This window comes from Rattus rattus, chromosome X (genome assembly GCF_011064425.1).
Source record: "Rattus rattus isolate New Zealand chromosome X, Rrattus_CSIRO_v1, whole genome shotgun sequence".
Taxonomy (NCBI): Eukaryota; Metazoa; Chordata; class Mammalia; order Rodentia; family Muridae; genus Rattus; species Rattus rattus.
This window is the reverse complement of record NC_046172.1, coordinates 117,720,909-117,746,430: the sequence shown is the minus strand read 5'-3', so window position 1 is coordinate 117,746,430 and position 25,522 is coordinate 117,720,909. Positions and strand designations below refer to the sequence as shown.

The following is a 25,522-nucleotide window of genomic DNA, read 5'->3' as shown; positions in this document are numbered from 1 at the left end:
CAGAGATATTTTTCTTGTAGTTTTCCATAGGTCGCAAAGCAGAGCTTTTCAGTAGCTTTGCTCTTGGAATGAAACCTCAGATTCCCCAATGAATATAGAGAGTAGCTTATGTAAACATTTCATATCCACTGTATTACAGATTATTAGGTATAATCCGAGTAAAGAGGAAACTGATAAAACTGTACTAGAAAGCTGTTTATTCTGTGACATCATGTCTTAAATATATCAGTCGTAGTCATCGTGAGTTCAAATGCTTTGAGCACTTTCCATCGGTCTTGGCTGTCTCAGTAGCTCCCAAGTGGTCTCACTGAATCAGTCAAACACCACTGGTGGATACAGGGACGGGAAAGTCCACATTAGAGATAAGGAATGCCCGGCCCACAGTTACCCAACTAGAAACTGGATGGCTAAGCTAGGATTCAAACCCACATAAAACTGTCCAGAGTTTTTATGATAAACATGAATCCTGCTGCTTGATTGGTTTAAGAGCCACACGACTGTGCTCAGTATTGCCAGGTGCCAAGGAGGAAGTAGAAGATCTGGCCCTGCCCTTGAAAAAATTACCATCTATTTATGGAGACTCAACTTACCCACGTGAACCAATTAGAGAGCGGAGCAGACAATGTAATCAAGTGCCGAGTAGGACGGAGAATCTGGGAAGCCATCAAGTAATTATAGTTTTACCCTAAAGAGCTGTAGATAATGGCAAGATGTGGAAAAATACTTCTCTGAAGTTGTTCTTTTGCTATTTGGAAAAAAAATGGTTTTTGAGCTATTGCAAGGCGTATAGCAGAGAGTACAGCTAATTCAAGTAGCTATATTTAACGCACATGACAAGTATCCAGTTCTGGGAAGGGAGGATGGTATAATTCTAACATTATGCCACACAAATTATACGTTTCTTTGCCAAACTCTTCTAGCAAGTTTTACAGTCTCTTCGCTCACCACAGATATTTATAAAAATACAAGGAGGTGAAAGTAAAAACCCACGGCCTCAAGGAGATTACTCGATGCTGAGCCTGTCGCCTAGGGAATGTTTGGGCTTTAGACTTTTGCAGTTTATATCTTTTAAAAATAAGTGGAAAAGAAAGAAGCCTCATTTGAATTTGTCAAGAAGCCAGCCTCTCCCTTCAGTACACTCTCAGCGTGCTGAGAACACCCAGCTCAGCCCAGGCCCGATCAAATTTCACAAAGAATCAAGCAAGAGAAAGCTCCAGTGTTTGATTTTACAAAATGATTCTAACACCAAGATTGCATCTGTCTCAAACACACCCTCTCCCTCATTCTGATTCTCCACCCCACCCTAAAACACCAGGGGAGACTTTGTGTTATGTGGGCCACATATTTTGACATGTGTCAAGAACCCGAAGTTATGAGCCAACAAACAAAGAGAGAAATTTGAAATATTTCCAAAGTATTAAGAGCCACAAACAGCTGTTTGATACCCGATATAGGTCTGCCTTGGGTAACACGGCATACATACTGTGGCAACTGGTTCCGTAAGGGAGAGTTGTAGGGAAATGGGTTAGGAGAAAATGTGGTTCTGCCGCTGTTTTTCATTATACTGGACAGCAGTGGCCAGTAAGGCTAAGAAGAAAAAAGTTGGCCATTGAAAAGAAAAAAGGGAGGGGGAAGCCTAAAAAACACAGCCTGTTCAGAGTGATAGTGTCCCAGAAGCCACTAGGATGGCTTTGGCAATGTCCTGGGCTAGAGCGTCCTGTACTGTAGGTGGTTTCCTGCTGCGAGTTTTATTTATTTGTTTGTTTTCCTCTCTTCACAGATCAGCTATCAGAAAGACCATGTGGACGGTCCTCTTCTCTTAGTGCTACGACCAGCTCTCAGACAAACCCACAGACAGCCGTTCCCAGCACAACTCCAGAGCAGCAAAGCGAGGAAAAGGCAGCGGTAAGTAGCATCTGTCCCCATTCCCTACTCCACTTTGTTTTAAAAATCTCTCAAGTGGGATGAACATCTCCCATGTATTTCCATGTGCACTGAGGTAGATATTCTGTCTGTTTGGGGTTTCACCAGAGTATGAGGTACAGAGTGAACTTCTGTTCAAGCTGGAATACTGGGAGAAAGCAGGTAGGGGAGCTCCTCAGGGCTGAAGCTCTGTTGTTTACTAGAATTTAGCTAGTCACTTAACTGGGAATGCTATGCAAATGTCAGTCATTATGAGTGCTCCTGATGGTCCTTTGCTGTCATTTACCCTACCCCAAGAGCTAATTAGAATGAATTATTACCTGACACTCACAGGCAATCAATAAATACTCATTATTGTTCTGGTCTTGATTGCAGTTTCTTTTGTTTCCTTGTATTCCTATTGAGCAAGAAGGAAGCTTAGCTGGATGTGGTGGCACAAACCTGCATTCCCAGCTCTTTGGAAACTGAGGCAGGAACATCACTAGTTTGAGGTTAACCTGGGCTATATTGTACATTCAAGTTTGGCGTGTAAAAGAAGAACCACTTTTAAATATGAGCCCATGATACATCTCTATACTGGGTCTCCTAGTTGTCCTCAAATCTGCTCTTAGACCTATGGTTCTCACCTTCCTAAAGCTGTGACTCTTCAATACAGTACCTCATGATTTGGTGACCCCCAACATAAATAAGATCATTTTCACTGCTACTTCATAACTGTAAGTTTGCTCCTGTTATGAATCATAATGGAAATATCTGTGTTTTCTTATGGTCTTATGCAGCCCCTGTGAGGGGTTTTCAACCTCCAAAGGGGTCTCCACCCACAGCTTAAGAACCACAATCTTAGAAACTTTGATTTTGGAGGAAATGCCATTTTCTATTCTTTCACTCTTGTCAAAGATATTGGCTTACTGTAGGCCACCACAACTTGTTCTTTCCAGAGCGTCTAAACAGGTGCTTCTTGTCCTTTCGAGGTCACCTCTTCCTTCTCATTCTTTTCAGATAGGCTCTCACATAACCCAGCAGGGCATAAAACTTGCTATGTCCTGGGGAAGGTTGGGGGGAGAATGACCTTGAACTTCTGATCCTCCTGCCTCCGCCGGCTAAGTACTAGGATTACAGGTGTGTGCAATTGTACTTGGTTTGCACAATGCTGGGGATCTAAGCAGGCTTCTTGAATGCTAGATAAGCACTCGGCCAACAATGTTACTGCCAAGCAGCCCCGAAAGAAAAGCTGTTGAATGCTATGACACCATATTCTTTGCCCTCTCTTAAACTGTGTATAAAAGCTCATGTGGGTAACCTAATATGAGCAAAGAAAGCTACACCGGGTTTATGAGAGTCTCATAAGGATCTATGACTTTGAGATGTTAAACCCAGAACTTCTGACTTACATAATTGTGACTGTTATGAGGTAGTATCATAGAGCCCAGGCTGACCGTGAACTCTCTGTGTAGTGGAGGATACCCGAGAACTCCTTATCTTTTCCCCTTCAAATCCTAAGTGTTCAGATCATGCATGTGTACCTTCACCTATCCAGCCTAACATTGATCACAGCCTAACTGATCTTTACTTATGACGGGGCGCTGGCCTAGTTCAGATTTGTTAGTAACTGCAAGGTGGGAGTGATTTTTCCAAGAGTCGGTTAGTAGCTAATATTTACACCAAGTTTTATGCTGGAGAGAAGCAAGATGGAATAGTGTATTAGTTTACTTTAGTAGCTTGTTCAGCTAAGTAGCCAGGTTTAGAAAATGAAGAGGAGAATGGTTGTTGTTGTTTGTGTGTTTTATCTGTGTATGAATGCAGATGCACGTGAAGATCAGGGAACACCTTTTAGGAGTCAAGTTCTTCCTTCTTTCTCCCTCCCTCCCTCCCTCCCTCCCTCCCTCCCTCCCTCCCTCTCTCCTTCTTCCTTCCTTCCTTCCTTCCTTCTTTCCTTCCTTCCTTCCTTCCTTCCTTCCTTCCTTCCTTCCTTCCTTCCACCATGGGCTCCAAGGAAGGGAACCCAGGTCATCATCTCCCTGAAAACATTTGCATATGGATACGAAGGGCTTGGTAAATTCCCCTGAACCTATTCTTAGACTCCTAGATTCAAAGCTGAGGCTAGGCTAGGCAGAGTGTCATATGCCTGCAATCCTAGATTCTGGGAGGCTGAAAGGCAGGAGAACTGCTGTGAAGCCTGCCCAGTGTACAGAAATGAAGCCCTGGTCAGCCTGAGCTAATATGAGACATTGTCAAAAAAAACACAAAAATAAAGTAATCAAATGAAATGAGCTTGGAGTTTTATTCTTTTTTAAATTGAAAAAAAATGTGGGTATAGGTGTTTTACCTGCATTATGTCTGTTCACCACTTACAAAAGTGCCCAAAAAGGCCAGAAAAAGGCATCAGATTCCCTGGAACTGGGATTACAGATGTTTGTGAGCTACCATGTGGATACTGGGAATCCAACCTAGGTCCTTAAGAGGAACCAGTATTGTTAACTGCTGAACAGATTCCTGGGGTTATAATTTTCATCACTCCACTTTGTCTACATATGCATAATGTCTATGCATGTATCCATTAGCTAGACAGTTAATCTGATGTGGCTTTTGTTTCTCTAGGAGATGACGGAAAATGGAAGTCACCAGTTGATAGTAAAGGCAAGATTCAACTTCAAGCAGACCAATGAAGATGAATTGTCAGTGTGTAAAGGGGACATCATTTATGTCACTCGAGTTGAAGAAGGAGGCTGGTGGGAAGGCACATTAAATGGGAGAACCGGATGGTTCCCTAGTAATTATGTTCGAGAAATTAAACCCAGTGGTAAGTAAAGCTTTTAAAGTCTTAAAACTCGTTCTTTCTTGGCATTGTTATTAAAAATGTTTTATTTTAAATTGTTTAACACAGTTGATACATGTATGTCCAAAATAAGACTAGACTAGAACTGGGAATAATTAGATATGTTGAAACAAAGCTGTATTTAGATTATGGGAAAGCTAAATAAGCAAAGGAATCCAATGTTCAGGCAACTGCTCGACTGTAAGCACGAGCCTCTCTGCCCACTGAGTCTAGCCCAGAGTCCTTCCTGCTCCTCTCAGAATCACCATGGCAGAGGACAATAACAAGAGAAGCTGAGAGCTGACTTCCCTTTTTAGCTCCCCAGCATTTCAGCAGGCGTCAAGACTGTTAAGACTGCCTGAGAGATGTGTGAGAGAGATAACAGTCTCCCTGCAGAAAGCTGTCTGACCACTTTGAGAACAAGGTTGCCCTTAGCTTATTGTAAATCACGAGCTACTTTTCCCTTTCTTGAACAATGAACACAAAATAGACTCCAATTGCTCTTGAGAAGTCTCTTTCAGAGGCTTTTGGTAACTTATTTGTCCTTCTTAAAAAAGAAGGAAGATTCTTCTTAGAATAATAAGCAGAAATTAGCAGTCTTGTGGTGTATATCTGGTATCCTAGCCCTGGGGAAGTAGAAGCATGCGGGTTAAGAGTTTAAGGTTATCCTTTCCTATAAAAGAAGTTTTAGCTTGGACTACTTCAGACTTTGTCTCAAACCAACCAATGACAGAAATAGACAGAACCCTTCCAGAACCAGTTTATGATAATACATAGACAGATAAAAGTGCTGTTATTATAGCTCTTCTTTTCTAAAAAAAAAAAATATTTACCCAAGGGCTCCTTTCAGCGGCTTGATTCCCAGTGTCTTACTTCTTTTGTATGTACTCGTTTTTATTTTAGTGCTTCCAAACTGGTGGGTCTAGTGGATTAAGGTGCTTCCAGTCAAGTGTGTCTATCTGAGTTCAACCCCCAAGACCCACAGAGTAGAAGGCAATAAACAACTCCCAGGGGTTATTCTCCAACCCCAAGATATACAGCAGAGTGCATCCTCCTAAAGCAAACAAATAATTTTAATTAAAAAATAAAAACCAATATTGTGTGGGCCAGTGAGCTGCCCCGTGGGTGAAAGTGCTTGCTGTACAGCCTGGCCCTAGTCTGATCCTAGAACCCATGGAAACGTGGAAGGAGAGAAGCAACTGCCTAGAGAAGCCGCTTCTTGACCTCGGCATGGCTGGAGCACCCTTCCCCTACACACATCATGCTCACATATACACAGAATATCTTTTCACGATGATACTTTTAATTAATGAAAATATAGACTCACTCTAAATAAAATATTCCATAAGTATAGTATAGTTGCTGAAAATTCCTTCTCCTTCCGCAGCTATTTTCAGGTAACTATCACTTTAAGATATTCCTTCAAGAACTTAAGTTGTAATTTAGCCGTGCCACTTTCTGTGTTCTAGGATAGGGGATGGGAGCGTCTCATTTAATGGAATGTGTTTGTGTTTGTGAAGGATTTATACATTTTTGTTTGCATGGATTTCTCATCAGTTTTTGTCATGCTTGGGCATGGTCCTACCTAATACATGTTGGGCAAGTGATTTACCTCTGATCCAGAGTCCCAGATCTCAACATTTTTATTTACTGGAATTGAGACATTTGTTTTTAAGCTCTGAAGTCTTTTCACAGACCGTGCCTGGAATCTCCTTGGTTCTGATTATTTTTACAGCTGACCTTTACCTCCTGCCATATCTTTGCTTTGACATATCTGTTTGTCAGGATCCCTAACCCATTTTCTAGATTTGCACTGATGTTCCCTGGTACAGTCCTCATCTGCAAAACTAAAAGCAACAGCTTTTGCTGCCTCGCCTGAAAATTCCAAGCATAGCTTGCAGGGCATTGGAAATAAACAGCATGTCTCTCCCTGTGATGTCTTACAGCAATGCGTCTCATCTTTTATGTACTACTCTAGGCCTTGGTCCCCTTCCCTTCAGGCTTTTTTTTAGGATAGTCTGGTTTAAGACCCAGAGTAGAAAGCTCTGGGCCTGCTTTGAGCACTTAGGGGATCCTTAGAAACATCCTGCTATTGAGGGTAGGTCAGGCTTCAGAATCTAAGAAGCTCATGATGTAATAAAAGCCTAGGGTCTGATGTATGTGGGTCATACATGAGCATCTCTCATGTAGCTCACCGTCATTGGGTCCTCATCTTCCCTGTTGCTGTCCTTGTCACTTCTGTAATCTAGTCTAAACTAAGAAATCGGAGAGATTCATTAAGAATGAAACTCAAATCATGGCTCCTCCCAGAAAGCATAAAAGTCAATGCCACCAGAGTAGTGCTACCCAACCTTGTCCTTAATGACTTCATTCCCCATCAGTCATTCCACCTTATGTACACTGGCCTCTTGGCCTACCTGGCTGCCCAGTCATCGACAATGCTCTCCTCGGAGTTCAGCACTGCTGCTTGCCTTGTGATCTTCAGGTCTGCTCACACTGTAGCCAGCACCTTCCTGAGTCACCCAGGACAGAGCTGAATTCTCTCCCTGCTGCTTCTATCCATCTCTCTGTCCTGCTTCAACCCTTCCTTCCCCTAATAGCCAACAGGTTTATTTCTTCTTTTCATTTACTGCCCACATCGAACCTTTCAAGTGTAAGTACTACGAGAACAGATATGCTCTGCTGCTTTTGTCTGTGCTTGGTAAATATTATTAAATGTCTGGGGTGATGGCTCATGCCTGTAATTTCTGGCACTTCAAAAAGAAAGACAGGGGATTGCCCATGGGCTCAAAGCCAGCCTGGGCTAAAAAGTGAGATCTTGTTTAAAAAAATTAAGGCAAAAAAAAAAAAAAAACCATACAAACTCTTGTGTTAGGTGAATATGGTCAAAATATATGATTTACTTGAAAAATTGTATATATGCCACATCATCCTGTATGTAATGGGTTGATACCAGAAAAAACTTCAGACTCTGAAAAAGAAAAAGACCATATTGTAAAATAAATAAATTTTGTGAAGTACGTGTTAAAATTGCATTCATCTTGTCCATTGAGTATCTGCTAACCACTTAGGGTGTTTGTAACAATGTTGCTCACAGACTCTGCCCCCGGGACCTTCTTAGGCTCATGTGCTTAACCTATAGTAAGTGCATGAGGCCGAGCCGGTAATACAGATCAAGGTCTAAGCAGAGGCAATTGGAACAGTGAAGAAACAATTTGATTAGCAGTCTCCTAAGTTGAGGGGAAGCCCTTGAACTTGGTTGTGAAGATTTGAAAATGGTTCTGACTGGTGGAAGGGTAGAGAGAGTGAGTTAAAGAATGTTTATAAGAAGACATAGGGCAGCAATCAGGAGGCTTTTCCTTGAGAATGAGTACACGTAAGGAGGCTAGGCCCTTGAGCTAGAGCTCCACGTAGGGAGGTGTGGCTATTTTACGTTGCTTTTTATTTTTATTAACATTTTAAACATTAATTTTTAAAGGCAATATTCAAGATAACGAGCTTCATTATTATACTGCCATATTCTCCACTTCCCTGTGCCAGCTTTCCTCTCCATCTCCTGCGATTCCCTCTCCTCCCGTGAATAACCCCACTTCTGCTTTAATGTCATTATATGTGTGTATACATATTCTATAGATTCTACATAAGAGAAAATATGCCATATTTTCTTTCTCCCACACATCACCCTTATTTTCACCTCTCCTGTCTTGTCTTAGTCACTGTTCTATTACTGTGAAGAGACACCATTACCAAGGCAACTCTTAAGAAAGAAAAGTGTTTCATTCGGTGCTTGCTTATAGTTTCAGAAGTTTAGTCCAATTCTTATCATGGTGGAGAGCATGGTGGTATGCAGGAAGGCTCTGAGAACTACATCTGATCCCTAGGCAGACAGAGAAACTGGGTCTGTCATGGGTTTTTGAAACCTTAAAGCCCACCTTCAGTGGCCTATTTCCTCCAACAAGGCCACACCTAACCCAACAGGGACACACTTCCTAATCCTTCTAATCCTATTAAAGAGTTCCACTTCCTGTTGACTAAGCATTCAAATAGGAGCCTATGGGCAGACATTCTTATTTGAACCACAATATCTCTCTTAAGACTGTTCCCTCCCCTCATAGTTATCTTTCTACTTTAATGTCCTACATATATAATCTAGATTCTGTGTATGATAAGAAAACATGTACTATTTGTCTTTCTGAGTCTAGCTTATTTTCCTTAACATTATGACCTACAGATCTACACATTTTTCTGAAAATAACTATTTTATTATACTTTTTCTTTTAGAGATAGAGTCTCACATAGAGAGGTAGAGTCTGACAAAGCCCAAGCTAGCCTTGATTTCACTATGTAGAAGATGATAATTCAGAGCTTCTGATCCTTCTGCCTTTATCTCTTAAGTTCAGAGGTTGCAGGGTTTGTTCCACACTGTATTTATTTGGTGCTAGGAATGGAACCCAAGGTATCATATGTACTATGCAAACACTCTACCAAGTGAGCTACATTCTAAGACCCAAGTGGGTTCTTCTTTATGTCTGAACAAACCTTTTTAAAATAGAGGATAATATATGGTTTGGAAAGATAGCTGAGTTTCCCAAAAGTGATATTTCAAGCTTCTACTGTGGCCTGGGCCATATAGATAGTGAACGATAGTGGAGAGAAAGAAAAGTGGATACATGTAGAAGACATTGCTGAAATAGGACCAGTGGACAAAAGAAGAGATGAAGAGATCTTCAAATCTAGAGGTTCACCTTGATGAACTCCTTAAGGGTGTATGTTATCATCATGATTAGCATATTATTGTCCTGGACACTGGTGGGACAGAAAAGCTTAAGAATGACTCTTGTATCATTGGCTTGCAGTGGGAGAGGGCAATATTACAATACAGTATGTTTAGTGATGTAGCTGAAGATGTTATGGAGAGCATTAAGGATCCCATACAGATGGGAGTAACGGGAAAGATTACTCATTTTTGTTTATTCTTTCTTTTTCTTTTCTCTTCTTTCCTTTCTTCTTTCCTTCCTTTACCTCCATCCCTTCCTTTTTCCTCCCTTCTCCTCTTTTTTCTTTCCCTGTTCCTTCCCATCCCTTCTTTTTACTATCCCCCTCTTTCTCCTTGTTTTTACTTTTTGAGACAGGGCCTTCTTTAGCTTTTCCAGGCTGACCTCAAACTCACTATATAAATGAGAATGACATTGGTTTATTGATTCTTCTGCCTACACATCACATGTGCTAGAGTTGCAGGTTTGCACCACCATGCCTGACTCGTCTTCTCATCTTTCTATGTCTTTCCTTTTCCATCATGCCTAGCACACTGCTTCAGACAAATGAGATGTTTGACCTGTGCTTGCTACAGGTTCAAAATGTTTTGAGTGTGTCCCCTCAAAAGTTCACTTGCTGGAAGCTTGGCTCCCAGTGTGGTGGTGGTGGTGTGGTGGAATCTAGTACAAGGTAGGACTTTAGAGACAGCACATTTGGAAGATTAATGTAGTTCTTCAGGCACTTTGAATAGTTTCTCTGTGTTTGTTATAAGGAGAGTAAACTGGACTTCTGATTCTCTGTGGTCTCCTGTCCTACTGTGCAATCTCCTCTTCTGTATGGGGATGATTCTCTTCCTGTTTTCTTCCATATTGCAATCTAGTCAAAGAGGCCCTTACCAGAGGCCAAATAAATAAGGCTACCCAATTCTAGGCATTCAACTTCTAGAATTAAGAGATAAACAGGCCTATATTCATGAGTACCTGGCTATAAATATTTTGTTTAAGTAATAGAGGATGGATTCATAAAGTACAGGACTCCATTCAGAAAGAAGATAGAAGGGTGAGGGGGAGATATGTGTGTTCTGGGGGTTGGAAAGTGTTGGTACTGAAGATGATGACCTGTTTGACAACTGCAGAATACGGAGGAAAGCAATGAGAAAACTTGACGATGAAATACATAAGTGGCAATATAGGGCAGAGGATGGTAGAGTAGGAAATATAGTGCAGACCGGCAATATTCAGAGGCAGAGAGTGTAGTAAGAGTGAAGAATTTGTGGGAAACTTAATGGGGGAGGTAATGCTTGAGCTGGATGCTAAAGACAGGGAACCTACAGATGGGTCCAGAAGGGAAGCAAGGATAAGGTATGTCCTAGGACTTGGTCATGGAAAACTGGTGAACTTCTGTGGTCAGACTGAGTAGGGTGAGCTTTGAACAAGTATCGAAGGTTACCTTGGTATAAATGAGGATATTTTTATTTTGAAAAGCTGGGTGAACACTAAGGCTTTCTTGACTTGAATTCATTCCCATCCCAACTTTTGCTGGCTCTACAAAATAGTGAACTAGCCTAAATCTACCAAAAAGTTACCAAAGAACACTTTTTGTTCATTGTATTCAATGATTGTGAATGGCTATGTTTTTATAATTTTTTCCATAAATGTGCTGATATGTAAGCTTAGAAAATAAGACTAGTCTTCAGGGGGGTTGAAGGTGGTTCATAAATGAAATGTATACTCCACAGACACGACCCGTCACTTTAGCATTTTAAACCTCACTGCTGTATGACCTCATCAACCATTCATGAAGCTGATTCAGGAATGGAACTGAAAAACTTGAGTGATCTCTATCTCTCTGTTATTGCGTCAAAGGCATGGTCATATGGTCACATGGACAGTCAGTAATTCTGACAAATTCACACACCTAGCCTGAGGGTGGGTGACACATTCAAACTAATGTGAAGAGTGTTTTTGTAATCCCATGTAATATAAGGTAATGACAGAGCAAGCCCAGAACCATATAACCTACCCCCACCCCCAGCAGAGTGCTGTGCCAGGGGAGTGTCATGTAGTTTCCACCTCTTGAGACTGTCATTCAGAAGAATTCTTAGTGCTGGGGTAAATTTGTCCTCAGGGAGTGGCATATTAAGTTTTCAATTCCACTGTACATCTTGTGAAGAGATTACTGTGACCAGAAGCATAGAGGCAGCCTTGCCCCCGCTCTTTGAGAGGAGAGGGATTCCAGAGAAGTGCAGCATATAAAGAGCAACACACAAAATATTATAGAAAGGCAGGAAATAGAGTAGCTCACGCTCTCTGTGTGTCTCTCTGTCTCTCTTTGTGTCTTTTTCTGTGTCTCTGTGTGTCTGTATTTCTGTCTGTCTGTCTGTCTGTCTCTCTCTTTCTCTCTCTCTCTCTCTCTCTCTCTCTCTCTCTCACACACACACACACACACACACACACACACACAGGTGTGAGAGAGGAGAGAGTACATTCTCTTATAACCACGATGATAAAAATCTCTCACTAAGATGATTGAACAGTGGTGACATCAAGAAGCTACCAGTGGGCTAGAGAGAAGGCTCAGTAGTTAAAACTACTTACTGCTCTTTCACAGGATCCGGGTTCAATTCCCAATACCTGCATGGATGTTAACAACTGTTTTGTACTGGCCTTTGTATAAAAATACATATAATATGAATTTGGTCACAGAATCCTGACTTTTTTTTATTACATTTGAGCTAGATATAAGTAAAAAAAACTAGTCATCTGTATACCTTAAGTTCTCTTTTTATAAATCAGTGATAACCTATAAATGAACAAGTTGTTAATATAGCAAAAGCATTCCTCCAAATGCATTATGAGAATATAGCTATAATATTCATTCATTTACAAAAAGGAAGAGGGGAGTTACAGTGGGGTCCTCAGTATATAGCCTAGGCTATCTTGACCAAGCAAGTCCCAAACTATTAGTGATTCATTCTCTTGCTTTGTCATTGTTTTCTTTGTTATCGAAAAGCCCAGTCTTGAAATTCTTATATTGTTGATGTACTTATCCATTCGTGTGTGTAGATGTATAGCTATGACATGCCAGAGCATGGGTGTGGAGGCCAGAGAACAGATTGTGAGTGTTAATTCTGCTGGTTCTGTTGTAATTGGTTCTGTGGGAAAGAGGAAGTTCGCTCCTACTAGGGGATCCCACTGGGGCCATCAGGTTTGGCAGCAAACAGCGAACATCTTTACCCTCTGAACCCTGAAAGCTAAGGCTTTGTGAGGGTTTTCCATTCACTTTTCCCCAAGCCAGGCATTGTGGGTTCCACCTGTAATCCCAGTGCTCAGCATGTTAAGGATAATGACCATGTATTTCCAGCCAGCCTGGCTACTGGCAAAACCTTATCATAAAACAAACCTGGAAGAAAGAAAGGAAAAGGAAGAAAAAGGCCGAAGAAAGAGACAAAAGGAAAGACGCTCTATTTTCCAGTGGGAAAATTTCCATGTCAGCAACATGTTGAAACAAGCATGATTAGATGAAGGGATTTTAAACAAATTTCCTTTTCAGCAACTGATTCTGTTAAGGGGTCGTTAAATCAGTCAGGAAGGATGATTGCGTCCATGGTTAACTAGGTTTGGATTAAGGCCCGTTAGGAAACTACTCTTCCTCATAATTGTAAACCAAAGCTAGGGTCGAGCTTTAGATTTGGACTTCCTGTTTTAATCCACCAGCTGTCTCACATACATGCTTCATGTCCAGAAAAATGCTCCCTAGATTTATTTTTGTCGCCTGCAACAGGCAATAGAAATTTGGACATCAGCAAAAACAAGGGAAGCTTACAAAATGAATTGTAAAGGAGTCTTTGCAGTAAGAATGGGGAGTTTCTTATTCCTGTGCACGTGTGACATTACTGTCTGTTCTCTCATGCCGAAAAATCCATTTTAAAAGATGTTTACTGATTCTTTGTCATTAATTGAGTGGAACTGACCAGCTTTGTTCTACCAGTGCCTTAGAAATGTTACCAAATGTCTATGCATTCATGCTTCTGATTAGGCCACTTTGAACTAGCCCTCAGCCCTTCCACATATTTATTTCTTATCTGAATGCTGCTGAGTGTGGAATTTAGAGAGAGCTTCACAGGGTGATAATTTAAGGCAGGAGTGTAGAGCAAAAGAACAAAATACCAGAAACTGGGCCTGGGGTTGTGGCGCAGGTGGTAAAGTGCTTGCCTAGTATGGAGGAAGCCCTGGGTTCAATCTGTAACACAGAGTAAAGCACTATGGTGCACACCTATAATCTCAGCACTCAGGCAGTGGATACTGGAAAATCAGGAGGTCCAGGTCGTCCTCTCCAACATAACGAGTTAGAGGCCAGCCAGGAATAGGTGAAACCGTATTTCAAAACTAAATAAAAATATTCCCTATTTCCCAGAATTTGGAGTAATAATAACCTGTTTCTTCCCTGATGTTGGTACTACTTCTAATAGTAGTAGTATTGTTTTTTCAAGACAGGATTTCTCTGTGTAGCCCTGGCTATCCTGGAACTTGCTCTGTAGATCAGGCTAGCCTTGAACTCACAGATATCTGCCTATCTCTGCCTCCCAAGTGCTGGGATTAAAGGTGTGTCCCACTACTGCTTGGCTGGTAATTTATTTTTTTAAAAAATTACAATTAAATCTCTCTCTCTCTCTCTCTCTCTCTCTCTCTCTGTGTGTGTGTGTGTGTGTTTATGTATGTGTTTGTGTAAGCAGAGGCTACATGGACAACTTTTGAGAGTGAGTTCTCTCCTTCATAAGGATCAAACTCAGGTGGTCAGCCTTCTTGGAAAGGGCCTTTATTCACTGAGCCATCTCATAGCCCTTAATAATAATTTGTTCTCCCTTTCTCTTTCTGTGTCACTCCTCTCACAGTCTTATTAGAGCTTTTGATGATTTCATTGTTCTTTTTAAAACAATGTAAACCTTTTATTAGGTTTGCTCTTTGTCAATTTCACATGTTTATGATGCACTGTGATTTCTCCTGCCTTTACCCTCATATGTTTTCAAAGCACTAACTCTTTTTCCTAGTCATCAAGGGACCTCTACAGTGCCTACCTCTCTAGCATATGATTGTCCTTCATTCTCCTTTGCATAGTGAACATTGTGTTTCAATTGTGTTATGCGTTCCTTCAGCCTTTCCTGCCCTTGGCTGTGTCTTAGCAGGCTCTCCATAAGTGGAATGCACTCTTTGAGGCCTTGCCTCTGATTGGTGACCACATCTTGCTGGTATCTTCTATCCACATACTAACGGGACTTGACCTTACTTAGTTTCTGAGACAAAGGAGATGGGGCATGGTCCATGCACTGTGGTTATAGACCTTGCTTGTACACCTAAAAAGTGATTTTCATTTTTTTTTTTTGAGACAGTCTTGTTACATAGCTCAGTTGACCTGCAACTCTCTAGGTATTTGTTAGCTAGTCTAAAAGTTATGACAGTCCTCCTGCCTCAGCCTCCTTAATACTGGAATTATGAATGTGATACACTGCAAAAGGCTCAAAAGTTTTATTTTGATTAAGATCAGCTTGAATAATAACTGAAAAAACTTAAGTTCTAATTAAAATCTCTATAAATTGTAGGAAATGCGCCCGATAAAACTTTGATAATTGCTCATTATTTCATCCCTGTCTTCATCATCCCCCGATTGCTTCTGCTTTCACTTCTCTTTCACCCCCTCTTCTTCCTCTTCTCCCTTCCTTCTCTTCTCTAGTCTTCTCTTTCCTACTTTTCCCTTCTCCTTTCCTCCCAAGAGGGCCTAATTTACAGCTCCGACTCTCCTCTTTCCTTCCAAATGCAGTCTGAATGTTAAATCTGCCTAAGCAAGAACCTGGGGACATCACTACAATGCCTGGCTTCAGGTCCTCACTGTGGTTTACAATCTCAAGGACCAGGTGCAGTCGCTCTACACCACTCAGTTTTCTTCCCATAAAGCCTTTTTCTTTCAAACTTTTCATCATGTACATGCATACGTGAGTGTGCATTTGTGTGAGCAAGCGCTGGTGCCTGCAGAGGTCAGAGGCATCAGGATCTCCTTGAACTGCAGCTATAGGCAGTTCTGAGAGCCACCTGACACAGGTGCTTGGAATCAAACTAGGGTCCTTGGGAGTAGCAGAGAATGTTCTTAACCACTAAGCCATATCTCTAGTCCTCTATAAAGTTTTAATAAGCCACTAGTGGACCAGGATGAATTATGTAGCATAGATTTCAGAAACTGGACAATATTTGTTACCAGAATAACAAAGCTGGCTTTCTTTGCTGGTTTTAGGCCTTAGAGCACGGCCCAACTGATATTTACTTTTACAGGCGTACAGCCCCTTTGAACACTGCTGTTGGAATACTGCATTATGGTTTGTTTCTCTGTTTTCCCTACCTAGAAATTGCTTTGCTTTCTTATCTACAGGCCTCTGAAGTCAGACCAAGCCCTTCTGTGGCCATCCCAGATATAACCGCCATTCTGCATCAGCTTCTGTCCAGTACTCTTCACCAAGCCCTTTAGTAGCTCTGTCTCAGACTAGGAGCAGAGCCTCTTTATCAAGCCATGCCTTAACTTTGGTCTTGACTCTGCCATTTCCTATCTGCATGACCTTAGGCCAAGGACATCACATCTCTGGTTTAGTGTTTTCCCTCCTCTATAAAGTAAGATGGTCTTCACTTTTCAAGGTGTTATAAGGATAAACAAAATGTCTTTAATGGTACTTAGTCCCAAGTAAATATTAGGAATAATTTAACATAATTAGAATTAAAATTAAAATTGTGTGGGAAATATTCATAAAATATTGTAATAGAATTACAAGACTATAGAAAAAGATGTGTGTATTTGTGGGGGGCATGCTTAAATATACATGAAAAGAATAAAAGACAAAATAATTAGGATTTATTTATGTTTCTATATTTTTATTTTTTAGAGTTGGCCTATAAAAGATTCATAACTTGAAAAATATTATTTATAAAAGAAGTGTTAATGTGTGATGACATACTCTTACTTGGTCACATGAAGTCCACCATGATTCAGAAAGAGTTTAAAGCAGTGTGCAATATAGGAAGGTAATGAACTATAAAGCAAAATGAAGAAAAAGAGACAGCAGTGGCTGGAACGATACTACACCCTGCTGCTGCTAAGCATTTAGAGCCAGGAGTGGTGGTGCGCACCTCTGATCCTGGCACTTGGGAGGCCAAACAGGAGGATCCGGAGCTCAAGGGTAGTTTAGGGTTACAAGGCAAAGCCTTATCTCATAAAGAGAAATATGAGTGTCTTGTGTTAAGTTTTAAATGGAAGAATGTCCTAGCATATCCCGTGTTTACAGTTTAATAGCTAAGATTAACTTTGTAAACTGAAGGCAGCATTTTCTAATATAATGTAATAATATTAAAATGATACAGAAAACAGAGGAGAATCTTGCAGAAGTTTTTAGTGACTTGGAGATTTTTATTATTTTATTGTTGGCACAGTAGGCATCCCCAAGAAAGGCATGGTTGATTTATGTTCTTTCTGTTTGTGTTAATTGCAAAATTTACAAAACATGTCTGGTTGCTTTGGTTCCACTCACCTGTTGTGAATAAAGTAAGTGGACACCCTGAGTTCTATAAATAAATCGAAGCTGTGAGCGCCACTCTTGCCCTGGCTCTGCCATTGCTGAGCTATGGATTAACTCTCTGCACTGGTCCTCCCTTGGAACTTGAGGGGTCTGAACAAGAAGATTGAACTTTGACCTGCAGTTAAATGCTATTTCCACGTTCATTTCCCTTTTCTTCCCACTTCAGCTCTTCATAGTATGTCAGTTGTCCTCAGTTATCAATTGCATGATATTAACATTATCTACATGTCTTTTTTACAGAGAGACCTCTGTCCCCTAAGGCTGTCAAAGGATTTGACACTGCTCCACTTACCAAGAATTACTACACTGTGGTGAGTGTTCAGAGGGCGAAAATGTTTTAACTCTCTGTGGAGATGTTTCACTTGTCAAACCACTGCTAATTTGGAGGTGACACAAAGGGAAGATGGGGAAAAGTTGCTTTGTGAGGTTCCCAGGCTCTTTGCATGACAGTGGTGTTCATGTACATGTGTGAGTCTGACAGATATCTAGAGGTTTTCCATCCACAGTACTGACTAGTGCTTCAGAACAAGGCCTACTGACAGTGGTGAAAGAGAAGATGATTAATATGTAGGTATCATGCTGAAATTCAGTGACATCACCTAACTGTGTATTTAAAAGAAATCAAGGCCCCAGGTTTCTAAGATGTAATGAGTTTTAAGGGATTGTGTTCTGTGATTTTACTTGAGAGTCAATCAACCTGTAACACCTGCTGGAATTGTCTCAATTCTATTTTTGAGGAGAGCGTGAAAGGAAGACTTCCTTTTGACAGAGAGGGACGAGTGAAATGGCTCTGGCTTAAACACAGCTATGTCAAACTATATTAGCTATAAATAGGGTATGTGTAATGCTCAAAATAAGCTCCCGTTTGAAAAAAGAAATTGCATCATTCTCCTTAATCTACTCTCTGCTTTCCTTCTTGTCTCCTTTCCAGACTTGGCCCAGTCACTAATGAAAAGGTCAAGTCATCATTACCGCTAAATTACCTTTTCTGGTAGCCTCACAATCTCCCCAAACCTCTACTGCAATACAGCTTCTGAATTTACCCAGTGTTCAGTATGCATTTTTACTACATACTCATTTTATTTTGTGCATGGAAAAGAGGTTTTAATCACCTCTATGCAGGTATGTTAATGTAATTTGGCTTCAAAAATTATATTTCACTATCCAGTGAATTTGTTCCATTCTGGTGACATAAACAGTAAGTGCTTAATGAAGAATCAAGGAGGAGCTTCAGAGGTGCCATGGGCAGTGATCAGAGAATTGTTTGTCAACGTGTCTCCTCTAGTTTCTAGATGAAAAGGCATGATTCATCAGAGTTAGCCTTCAATTTTCCTTCAGTCCTCATCAAATCATTCTTCCAAATGATCCTCTACTGATTTCATTTTTAAGGACTGAGTCGAATGACAGTTGAAAGTGTGCCATAATGTCTCCCAGTGGACCTGCAGCATTTGGCACTCTGCTGTGCATATAACTATTTTCTGATTGCGACACTTTAAAATGTTGAGAGTGGGGGTTGAGGTAGCTCAGTGGTGTAGTATTGTGTGGCACATACAAGAGAGGAAACCCTTGTGATTCTCAGATGCAGATATTATACACAAACACTGGATGGACTGCAGTTTGTATGACCCAGCCTCTATTGGAAAGCATATATATTCTTTCTAGCTTAAGTCAGTATGAGCAGTATAAGCCCAGCTTGTTTATCTATCTATCTATCTATCTATCTATCTATCTATCATCTATCATATCATTCATCTATTTATCTCATTCTATCCATCATCTATTTTAAGACAGTCTCACTTTGTTAAAGCTAGCCTTTGGAATTCAGCACATAACTCAGATTGTCCTTGAATGTACAGTCTTCTAGCATCTGCTTCCCAAGTGATGGGATTACAGGAATGTGTCACTGTCTCTGGCTTATTATTGTTTTATTATTGAGTACAGATATAGTGATATATATATATATATATATATATATATATATAGAGAGAGAGAGAGAGAGAGAGAGAGAGAGAGGAGGTTACTTAGTTATTTTTTAATCCACAGTACTTTGGAGCTAAATGTTTAGGAAAAATATGTGACAATGAATTCAGAGTATGTCCCAAGTGATCTGAGTATCCTTCTTATCTGTGGATATCTGAGACAACTGAAAAATACTATCCTATTCAGAGGACAGAAAATCAAGTTATTCTACATGAGAGATGTTCCCATCTAATCTTATGTCAACTCTCCTATCGAAGCACTGTTAATACAATTATTAGATATCCTTTACTAGTCATAATGTCTGATTTTTACTCTATTAAAATAACTCATAAAATAACAACGAAACAATTAGAAAAAAGTATAAAAAAGAATAAATGCCACCTTTAGTTTCACTAATTTGAAATGATCACTACGAACACCTAACATTTCTTGAGAAATATATATGTGCATAAAATATATACATGTATATATTTACATATATGTAGCTAGTGGTATGTGTGTGTGTGTGCCTATATGTTTCTAACTTCAAAATAAGATGTAAGTATTCTTCATTGTTCTCCTTCATGTACACACTCCGAAGTATTTTTCTCTCATTAGAGCTTTCCTTAAGGTCTTCCATTCAGTGAGTCCTTGCTAATACAAACTCCCTTTACTTTGGTACTGTGTATTAATCAAGTTTTTCAGAGAAGCAGGGGAAGGAGAGAGGAGGTGAGGAAGAAAGGTTGGAGGAAAGGGAGAAAGGAGAGATAGCCATGTGCATAAAAGAGTGAGTGATGGCTTTTCATTTCATTTTTATATTTGAGACAGTGTCTCATTATATAGGCCTAGAACTTGATATATAGATCAGTTGGGCTGGCCTCTAACTAGAAAAGATCCACCTGCCCCTGCCTTCCAAATCCTGCAGCACCACACCTGGGTTGTTTTGTCTCACAAACATCTGTCCATCGCCCATAACTTTATGTGTACATGAGGAGATGGGTAAAAATGTCTCCACCTCCTGGAATGATAAATTCCATATTCAGGGTGGGTCTTGCCTGAGGTCAGTGAAACCTCTCTGGAAAGATCCTCACAGACAGGCCTAGGGGTGACTCTAAGGTGAGCACATAAATTCAAGTCAACAGTGAAGATTAATACTCATAGTATGTAAATGGCATGGCTTACAGAACTGGCACACACTAACAAACACCTCTAAGACTGTGGCCATAACGTGGGAAACCGAAAGACCCATGACAGCTCTTAGGACCCTTGCTGTGGCCTCCCACAAGCTTATTTCATTTGTGCGCACTGGTCTCTTCTACTCACTTATTCCCACTTTGAATTTTCTCTGTCCTTTGAGAGCTTAATCAGTGTGTGTGTGTGTGTGTGTGTGTGTGTGTGTGTGTGTGTGTGTGTGTGTGTACATGCGCACACATACACAGATGTGGGGGTCAGAGGACAAATTTGTAGATTCAGTTCTCTCCTACCATTTTGTTTGAGAATGTCAAGCATGCATATATGTTCTGATCAAATCTTTCTTTCCTTCCTTCTCTCCAGTTCCTCCCCGTCTGCCCCAGTATGTCTCCCTTATAACTTTCATGTGGTCTTTTTATAAACCCACTGACTTTATTTACTGCTGCTTGTATTCCCATGATTGAAGGATGATCTACTGGAGCATGGGTAACCTCTCAGGGCCTATATTCCAGAAAGAAAAGGACTCTACTTCTCCCAATAGTTCTCAACTGCTAATAGCTATTCAACTAGGGTGTGGGGCATCATGTCCCCCTCCTAAATCTACGCTGTTAGGTTTTATCTGGCTTGATCTTGTACGTGGGTTCTGGGAATAGAATTCAGGTTGTCTGGCTTTATGGCATGGGCTGAGCTATCTCAGTGATCCTTACTATTCCCTCCCCATCACCCCCTGTTGAGGCAGGGTCATACTGTACCTTTGACTGACTTGGAGCTCACTATGTAGACTAGGCTAGCCCCAGACTCATAGAACTTTACCTATCTCCAGTGCTGGAATTAAAGAGGAACACTGCCACACCCAGCCTCACCAGCTTTCCTAACCCATGGTATAGACTTTACACAGATCTCCATTGAGTCTCTTCTCCATATTCTTCATTAATTTTTACCCTTGTTCTTCTGTCTTACTCCTCTATTAACCTCTTCCATTGGAGGGCTTGAGGTGAAGAAGTGATGGGGCTAGATGGAGCTAGTAAGTCTGTGGTATTGTGAATGAGGTTGGTGTTTTGAAAGCCAGTAACTTGCGGGGGTGGGAAATCAGTCAGTACCCTGAAGGTGGGCAAGCAGTTTTACTGGCATGAAGTCAAATATGACATTAATATAGAAATATACTGTCCCTTTTGCTTTCAAAGAGTATTTCCCACATGCTGTCATTTTTACAGGCAGCAGAATTACCTCAGACTCCTACAATGGAGTCTTGCTTAGATTTAAGGTTTTCTGAGGCTCCTGTAGTCTTCCTTTACAGAGAATACCTCTATTTTCAGATATTGTTTATATATTTGAGCTTCTTATTTTATTATTTTTCATTTTTTGAGACAATGTCTTGCTGTGTCTTAAGCTGGCCTAAAATCCACCATATAGTCTAGGCTGGCTTTGAACTTGTGACCCTCCCACTTCAAGCTCCTGAATACAGAAATTACCTTTGTGCACTACCATAGCTCACAATTTCCTTCTACTTATGTGACTCCTTCCCCTTAGAAAACTTAGTTCTAAAGCTGTATTCACTCCAAAGCCTTTCCAAGAAGTGCAGGAAATTTATTTTAGGGGAAAATAATAGCACAGAGTAGAGATACAAAAGATTGTCATCTCTCTCTTTTTTTTTTCCTGTGGGGTCATGCCATCTGTTCTATTCTGAAGTCAGGGAAAGGTTAGTTCAGAAAATGGATCCTCACTTGGCCTCATGAAGACAGAACCACGGAGGCTCAGGCAGTGTCTGGACACAGCCTATCTTAGTAAATTTGAAGAGATTTCATCCCGATCAAATTGTACTGCTCTGAAGTTCTTTAGTCTGCCAAGCTCCTTGCCTTCGGACTCACCACTGAGGCCTTCTGTTACGGAACACATAGACTCCTCTGTCTGCTTCTCTCCTTATCCTTTCATATTAGATGCCCTGTGCCCTGAAAGGAGTGGGGCGTGGGGGTGGGGCGAGAGCTCCATTCATCAGCTGCTCTTTGGAGTTTGAAAAAAGCAAGGAAAGTCTGAGTGAATTTAGGAAAGAATCCCCAGCATTCCCAAAGATCAGCGCTGCCGCTGCGGCCACAGCAAGGGCAGCTCTGGGTCTTGTATGGCGAGTCTCTTGGGGTTTGGGAGGAAGTAATGTGATGAGAAAACTTTGCTGTGTGTGTGTGTGTGTGTGTGTGTGTGTGTGTCTGTGTCTGTGTGTGTCTGTGTGTGTCTGTGTGTCTGTGTATGTGTGTGTGTGTGTCTGTGTGTCTGTGTGTGTGTGTGTGTGTGTCTGTGTGTGTGTCTGTGTGTGTGTGTCTGTGTGTGTGTGTCTGTATGTGTCTCTGTGTCTCTGTGTCTGTGTCTATGTGTGTCTCTGTGTGTCTGTGTGTGTGTGTGTGTGTGTGTGTCTGTGTCTGTGTGTGTGTGTCTGTGTGTGTCTGTGTCTGTGTGTGTGTGTGTGTGTCTGTGTGTCTGTGTCTCTGTGTGTGTCTGTATGTGTGTGTCTGTGTCTATGTGTGTGTGTGCCTGTGTGTGTGTCTGTGTGTGTGTCTGTGTGTCTCTGTGTGTGTGTCTTTGTGTGTGTGTGTGTGTCTATGTGTGTGTGTCTGTGTGTGTGTCTGTATGTGTGTGTGTCTGTGTGTGTGTATGTGTCTATGTGTGTGTGTGCCTCTGTGTGTGTGTCTGTGTGTATGTGTGTGTGTATGGTGTGTGTGTGTGTGTGTGCCTCTGTGTGTGTGTATTGGACAGAAGCATGTATGGCATAGTATGTGCGAGGAGATAGGAGGACAACCTTGTGGAAGTTGGAGTCGGTTTTCTCCTTCCATCTTTCCATGGGTTCTAAGTCATGTGGCAAGCACCTTTCCCTGCTGAGCCATATTGCTGGGTTTTGTTGTTATTTTTCCATTTGTTTTTGCTGTGTTTTGAGAGAAAGTCTCACATAACCTGAATTTGGTCCAGAACCCTGGATCTTCTTGCCAATAACCACTCCCCAAATTCTGGGATTACCAGACCCTGGGATTACATCACCACACCCGACTTGATTTTTAACATTTTTATTGAACATATATTTTTACAAAATGACTGTATTCATTTAGCAGTGTGCAAAGGTTCCCCTTTTCTACATTAATTGTTTTATCATTTTATGGGGCTGGGCCTCAAACACAGAGCTCCAAGCATGTCAGGCAAATGTGCCCTACCAGTGAGCCACATCCCCAGACTAATATTTTGTATTTTCAATGATTATCAACCTAACAGGGATGAAGTGAAAACCGTTTAATATGTGTTTCGGGATAGGTGGTATTGAGCATTATTATATACATGCCAGTCACTTGTTTTATTTTGAAAAGTGTATATTCAGATTTTTGTGGGGTTTTATTGCTCATTTAAAAGTATGGGGTGTTCTTTTGCCTTTGAATTCTTTGACTTCCTTATATATTTTGGATATGAACCTCTTAGTAGATAATAGTTTGAAAAGATATTTCTCTCATTTTGTAGGCTGTCTCTTTATTCTGTTCATTTTTTGTGTGTATGTATATGTTCATGTGTGTATGTTTGTGCATGTAGATATACATGTGGAGACAAAAAGTATTGGGGGCCTTACTCTTTGGCTCCAATTAATTAATTAATTAAGTCAGGGTCTCACTATGTAGTTGGTCTGGAACTCAGTTCACAAAACTCACAGAGCTCTGTTTCCTGGGCACTGGGATTAATGGTGTGTGGTGCTACCATGCCTGATACTCTGCCTTACCATAACCTTATCTTCTTTTTAATTTTGTAATTATATTTATGTACAGAAAATTTAGCATATATTTAACCCAGTTTGGTGGCGAGTTCTTTAGCCTTTGACTTTTCCAGCTTGGCAATGTGAACCACAGACTTAGGACCCAGGACATTGCCTCCCCAGTGGCAGCAGATCTCATCACATCTGTCATTATAATTGGTCCTAATAGCTTCCACCAGCTTAGCCAGAGCACCCTTGTCTTCCGAGTTCACCTGTGTGAAGGCAACAGTGGTGCATGTCTTCCTGTGGACCAGGCGCCCCAGCCTGGCTTTTCCCTTGATGATGCAGCAGGGCACCCCTATATTTCAACACAGGGCAGGCAGGAAAACCACCAGCTTAATGGGGTCTACATCATGGGCAATCACCACCAGCTGAGCCGCCTTGTTCTCCACCAAGGTGGTGCCTGTATTGACCCCTGCTCAGAGGACAGGTGGTCTCTTAAATAAGGGACGTCCCCTTTGCCAGCAGTTTTCTTCTCAGCGCGGGCCAGCAGCCTCTGCTTCTTCTCCTGCTTTGTCTCTGGCCTGTACTTGTGGGCGAGCTTAAGCAGCTGAGTTGCTGTGTGCCTGTCCAGGGCCTGGGTGAACAGGTTGATGGCAGGAGGTACTTTGAGCCGCTTATAGAGGATGGCTCTTTGCCACTGCAGCCTGATGTAGTGAGGCCATTTGACGAAGCGTGTGAGATCTCTTTTGGACTGGATGTCCTGCCCAATGCTGAAGTTCTTTGGGCCTTTTCTCAAAGGATTGGCCACCTTTTTGGCCTTCTGTTTCTTGACGATGGCAGAGGCTGGGGCCACCTTCTTCCCCTTGGCCTTCTCTCCTTTGGGCATCTGGCTCGGCTGGAGGGGCACCACCTGAACATAAGGGTTTGTCTTCATTCTTCTGCATGTGTTTATCTAATTTTTCTAACAGCATTTATTGAGGAAACTGTCCTTTCAACACCCAGAATTAGGTTTTTACTATATTTTATCTACCTACTTATTTACTTATTGTGTACACATGCAGCACAGTGCACAGGTGGAGGTCATCGGACAACTTGCAGGAGTTGGTCCATTTTTTCTACCTTGTGGGTCCTAGGATCTAGCTCAGGTCATAAGGCTTGGCAGTACCTTAACGGGCTGAGCCATCTCACTGGTTCTTTGTTCTATTTTTTCTATTTTGTTCTTCTTTTTGTAGTTTTAACTGAGTATTTTATATGATCACATTTGTCTTCTTAATATATCTGTTGCATACATGTGCATGTGTGCCCCTGTTATGTGTGTGCATATGTGTGTGTGCGCATGTGTACAGAGAATATACAGAGATCAGAAAAAGATGTCATGTGTTCTGTTCTATCACTGTCATATATTCCTTTGAGCCAAGATTTCTTAGTGAACCTGGCGCTAGGCTGCTGGCCAGCCAAGCTCCTGTCTCCACCCCCACACAGTGTTGATACTACCAAGTAGCCATGCCTGACTTTTTATGTGGGTGTTGGCATCTGATCAAAT

General features: G+C 41.3%; 1 protein-coding gene across 1 annotated transcript in view; it reads left to right on the top strand.

Annotated features, from left to right (window-relative positions):
• Arhgef6 (Rac/Cdc42 guanine nucleotide exchange factor 6) overlaps positions 1 to 25,522 on the top strand; it is a 117,800-nt gene that overhangs the window by 39,618 nt on the left and 52,660 nt on the right. The window contains 3 exon segments of the mRNA XM_032890111.1: positions 1,781 to 1,905; positions 4,522 to 4,723; positions 17,349 to 17,419. Coding sequence (XP_032746002.1) covers positions 1,781 to 1,905; positions 4,522 to 4,723; positions 17,349 to 17,419 — 398 coding nt within the window.